The sequence below is a fragment of the Carcharodon carcharias genome (genome assembly GCF_017639515.1).
Source record: "Carcharodon carcharias isolate sCarCar2 chromosome 9 unlocalized genomic scaffold, sCarCar2.pri SUPER_9_unloc_1, whole genome shotgun sequence".
Taxonomy (NCBI): Eukaryota; Metazoa; Chordata; class Chondrichthyes; order Lamniformes; family Lamnidae; genus Carcharodon; species Carcharodon carcharias.
In genome coordinates, this window is record NW_024470540.1 from 179,017 (window position 1) to 184,596 (window position 5,580).

Sequence of the window (5,580 nt, forward strand, 5' to 3'; positions counted from 1 at the left end):
AATATTAACACATTCCCGCAGACACCCTGTAAATATTAACACACTCCCAGAGACACCCTGTAAATATTAACACACTCCCGGGGACCACCTGTAAATATTAACACACTCCCGGAGACACCCAGTAAATATTAACACGCTCCCGGGGACCACGTGTAAATATTAACACACTCCCGCAGATCCCCTGTAAATATTAACACACTCCCGGAGACACACTGTAAATATTAACACACACCCGGGAAAACCCAGTAAATATTAACACACTCCCGGAGACCCCCTGTAAACATTAATACACTCCCGGAGACGCCCTGTAAATATTAACACACTCCCGGGGACCACCTGTAAATAATAACACAATCCCGGAGACAACCTGTAAATATTAACACACTCCCGGAGACACCCTGTAAATATTAACACACCCCCGGAGACACCCTGTAAATATTAACACACTCTCGGAGACCCCCTGTAAATATTAACACACTCCCGGGGACCCCCTGTAAATATTAACACACTCCTGGGGACCCCTGTAAATACTAACACACTCCCGGTGACCCCCTGTAAATATTAAAACACTCCTGGGGACACCCTGCAAATATTAACACACTCCCGGAGACACCCTGTAAATATTAACACACTCCCGGTGAACCCCTGTAAATATTAACACTATCCCGGTGACCCCCTGTAAATATTAACACACTCCCGGGTGCCACCTGTAAATATTAACATACTCCTGGGGACACCCTGTACATATTAACACACTCCCGGAGACATCCTGCAAATATTAACTCACTCCCTGAGACCCCCTGTAAATATTATCACACTCCTGGAGACGCCCTGTAAATATTAACACATTCCCGAGGACCCCCTGTAAATATTAACTCACTCCCTGAGACCCCCTGTAAATATTAACACACTCCTGGAGACGCCCTGTAAATATTAACACATTCCCGAGGACCCCCTGTAAATATTAACACACTCCCGGGGACACCCTGTAAATATTAACACACTCCCGGAGACCCCCTGTAAATATTAACACACTCCAGGAGACCCACTGTAAATATAAACACACTCCCGGGGACCCCCTGTAAATATTAACACACTCCCAGGGACACCCTGTAAACATTAACACACTCCCGGAGACCCCCTGTAAATATTAACACACTCCAGGAGACCCACTGTAAATATTAACACACTCCCTGAGACACCCTGTAAATATTAACACACTCCCTGAGACACCCTGTAAATATTATCACAGTCCTGGAGATCGCCTGTAAATATTAACACACTCCCAGGGACACCCTGTAAACATTAACACACTCCCGGAGACCCCCTGTAAATATTAACACACTCCCAGGGACACCCTGTAAACATTAACACACTCCCGGAGACCCCCTGTAAATATTAACACACTCCAGGAGACCCACTGTAAATATTAACACACTCCAGGAGACCCACTGTAAATATTAACACACTCCCTGAGACACCCTGTAAATATTATCACAGTCCTGGAGATCGCCTGTAAATATTAACACACTCCCAGAGACCACCTGTAAATATTAATACAGTCCCGGGAAAACCCTGTAAATATTAACACACTCCCGGGAAAACCCAGTAAATATTAACACACTCCCGGGGACCACCTGTAAATATTAACACATTCCCGGGGACCCCCTGTAAATATTAACACACTCCCGGAGACCCCCTGTAAATATTAACACACTCCCGGAGACACCCTGTAAATATTAACACACTCCCGGAGACCCCCTGTAAATATTAACACACTCCCGGGGACCCCCTGTAAATATTAACACACTCCTGGGTACACCCTGTAAATATTAACACACTCCCGGAGACACCGTGGAAATATTAACACACTCCCGGAGACACCCTGGAAATATTAACACACTCCCGGGGACCCCCTGTAAATATTAACACACTCCTGGCTACACCCTGTAAATATTAACACACTCCCGGAGACACCCTGGAAATATTAACACACTCCCGGGAAAACCCTGTAAATATCAACACACTCCCGGGGACCCCCTGTAAATATTAACACACTCGCGGGGAGAACCTGTCACTCTTGGTTCTTCCCAGAGTTGGTCCCGGAGTCGATCCCGGACCCCCTGACGGAGTCGATCCTGGTTCGTACCGGAGTCAATCCCGATTCATACCGGAGCGATCCCAGTTGGTCCCTGAGTCGATCCCGATTCATCCCCCACTCCCAGACGTAGTCGATCCCGGACCCCATGACGGAATCGTTCCTGGTTTTCCTGGATCCCCTAACGGGGGTGAACCTGGAGTTAATCCCGGACCCCCTGACGCGGTCGATCCCGATTGGTCCTGGAGCCCTTGACGGAGTCGGTCCCGGTTTTCCCATACGCCCTGAGGGGGACGATCCCAGAGTCTATCCCTGTTGGTTCCGGACCCTCTGATGGGGGCGATCGCAGAGTCGATCCCAGTTCATCCAGACTCACTGACGGAGTCGATCCGGGATCGACCTGAACCCCCTGACGGGTTTGATCCTGGAGATGATCCCAGATCGTCCCAGACCCCCTGACGGGGTCGATCCTGGAGTTGATCCCAGATCGTCCCAGACCCCCTGACGGGGTCGATCCCGGAGTCGATCCTGGTTTGACCCAGACCCCCAACGGGGACGATCCCGGTTGATCCCAGACCCCCTGACGGGGACGATCCCGGTTGATCCCAGACCCCCTGACAGGGATGATCCCGGTTGATCCCCGACCCCCTGACGGGGACGATCCCAGAGTTGATCCTGGTTGATCCCAAACTCCCTGACAGGGACGATCACGGAGTCGATCCTGGTTCGACCCAGACCCCCTGACAGGGATGATCCCAGTTGATCCCAGACCCCCTGACAGGGACGATCCCGGTTGATCCCCGACCCCCTGACGGGGACGATCCCGGAGTTCATCCTGGTTGATCCCAAACTCCCTGGCAGGGACGATCCCGGTTGATCCCAGACCCCTGACTGGGCAATCCCGGTTGATCCCAGATTCCCTGACAGGGACGATCCCGGAGTCGATCCTGGTTCGACCCAGACCCCCTGACGGGGACGATCCCGGTTGATCCCAGATTCCCTGACAGGGACGATCCCGGAGTCGATCCTGGTTCGACCCAGACCCCCTGACGGGGACGATCCCGGTTGATCCCAGACCCCCTGATGGGGACGATCCCGGAGTCGATCCTGGTTGATCCCAGACCCTCTGACGGGGACGATCCCGGAGTCGATCCCGGTTGATCCCAGACCCCCTGACGGGGACGATCCCTGAGTCGATCCTGGTGGATCCCAAACCCCCTGACGGGGATGATCCCGGAGTCGATCCTGGTTGATCCCAGACCCCCTGACGGGGACGATCCCGGAGTTGATCCTGGTGGATCCCAGACCCCTGACGGGGATGATCCCGGAGTCGATCCTGATTGATCCCAGACCCCCTGACGGGGACGATCCCGGAGTCGATCCTGGTTGATCCCAGACCCCCCCCGACGGGGACGATCCCAGAGTCGATCCTGGTTCGACCCAGACCCGCTGACAGGGACGATCCCAGAGTTGATCCCAGACCCCCTGACGGGTACGATCCGATTGTCGCTCCCGGTTGATCCTAGACCCCCTGATGGGGTCGATCCCGGAGTTGATCCCGGTTGATCCCAGACTCCCTGACAGGGTCGATTCCCGTTTTCCCCAGACCCCATGATAGGGTCGATCCCCGATCGTCTCAGACCCCCCGACAGAGTCGACCCCAGATCGTCCCGGACCCCCTGACAGAGTCGATCCCCGATCGTCTCAGACCCCCCGACAGAGTCAATCCCAGATCGTCCCGGACCCCCTGACAGAGTCGATCCCGGATCGTCCCGGATCCACTGACGGAGTTGATCCTGCACCCCCTGACTCAGTCGATCCCGGATCGTCCCGGACCCCCTGACAGGGTCGATCCCAGTTCCCCTGACAGAGTCGATCCCAGATCACCCCAGACCCCCTGACTGAGTCGATCCCAGATCATCCCGGACCCCTTGACAGTGTTGATCCTGGATCATCCCAGCCCCCCTGACGGAGTCGTTCCCAGACCCACTGACAGTCGATCCCGGAGTCGATCCCATACCCCCTGACGGAGTCGATCCCAGATCGTCCCAGACCCCCTGACAGAGTCGATCCCGGACCCCCTGACAAAGTCGATCTCAGATCGTCCCGGACACCCTGACGGAGTCGATCCTGGATCGTCCCGGACCCCCTGACAGAGTCGATCCCGGACCCCCTGACAGAGTCGATCCTGGATCATCCCGGACCCCCAGACAGAGTCGGTCCCGGAGTCGATCCCAGACTGAATCGATCCCAGATCGTTCCAGACCCCCTGACAGAGTCGATTCCGGATTGTCCCGGACCCCCTGTCAGAGTCGATCCTGGAGTTGATCCTGGATCTTCCCGGACCCCCTGACGGAGTCGATCCTGGATCGTCCCGGAGCCCCTGACAGAGTCGATCCCGGATCGTCCCGGAGCCAGTGACAGAGTTAATCCCGGACTCGCTGACGGAGTCGATCCCGGACCCCCTGACACAGTCGATCCCGGATCGACCCGGACTCCCTGAGAGAGTTGATCCCGGACCCCCTGACCGAGTCGATCCCGGATCGTTCCCGGACCCCCTGACAGAGTCGATCCCAGACCCCCTGACAAAGTCGATCCCGGATCGTCCCGGACCCCCTGATTGAGTCGATCCCGGATCGTCCCGGACCCCCTGACGGAGTCGAACCCGGATCATCCCGGAAACCCTGACAGAGTCGATCCCGGACCACCTGACGGAGTTGATCCCGGATCGTCCCGGACCCCCTGACGGAGTCGATCCCGGACCCCCTGACGGAGTCGATCCCGGATCGTCCCAGACCCCCTGGTGGAGTCGATCCCGGACCCCCTGCCGGAGGCGATCCCGGATCGTCCCGGACGCCCTGACAGAGTCGATCCCGGATAGTCTCGGACCCCCTGACAGAGTCGATCCCGGAACCCCTGACGGAGTCGATCCCGGACTCCCTGCCGGAGTCGATCCCGGATCGTCCCGGACCCCCTATGGAGTCGATCCCGGATCGTCCCGGACCCCCTGACAGAGTCGATCCCGGATCGTCCCGGACCCCCTGACGGAGTCGGTCCCGGACCCCCGACGGAGTCGATCCTGGATCGTCCCGGACCCCCTGACTGACTCGATCCCGGATCGTCCCGGACCCCCAGACAGAGTCGTTCCCGGACCCCCTGACGGAGTCGATCCCGGACCCCCTGACGGAGTCGATCCCGAATCGTCCCGGACCCCCCGACAGAGTCGATCCCGGACCCCCTGACGGAGTCGATCCTGGATCGTCCCGGACCCCCTGACGGAGTCGATCCCGGACCCCCTGACGGAGTCGATCCCGGATCGTCCCGGACCCCCTGATTGAGTCGATCCCGGATCGTCCCGGACCCCCTGACGGAGTCGATCCCGGACCCCCTGACGGAGTCGATCCCGGATCGTCCCGGACCCCCTGATTGAGTCGATCCCGGATCGTCCCGGACCCCCTGACGGAGTCGATCCCGGACCCCCT

General features: G+C 57.3%; 1 protein-coding gene across 1 annotated transcript in view; it reads right to left on the bottom strand.

Moving 5' to 3' along the window:
- Positions 1-4,524: 4,524 nt before the first annotated feature.
- Positions 4,525-5,580, bottom strand: part of LOC121273401 (collagen alpha-1(III) chain-like) — a 4,097-nt gene continuing 3,041 nt past the window's right edge. The window contains exon 2 of the mRNA XM_041180580.1: positions 4,525-5,580. This exon is cut by the window's right edge and continues 2,245 nt beyond it. Coding sequence (XP_041036514.1) covers positions 4,525-5,580 — 1,056 coding nt within the window.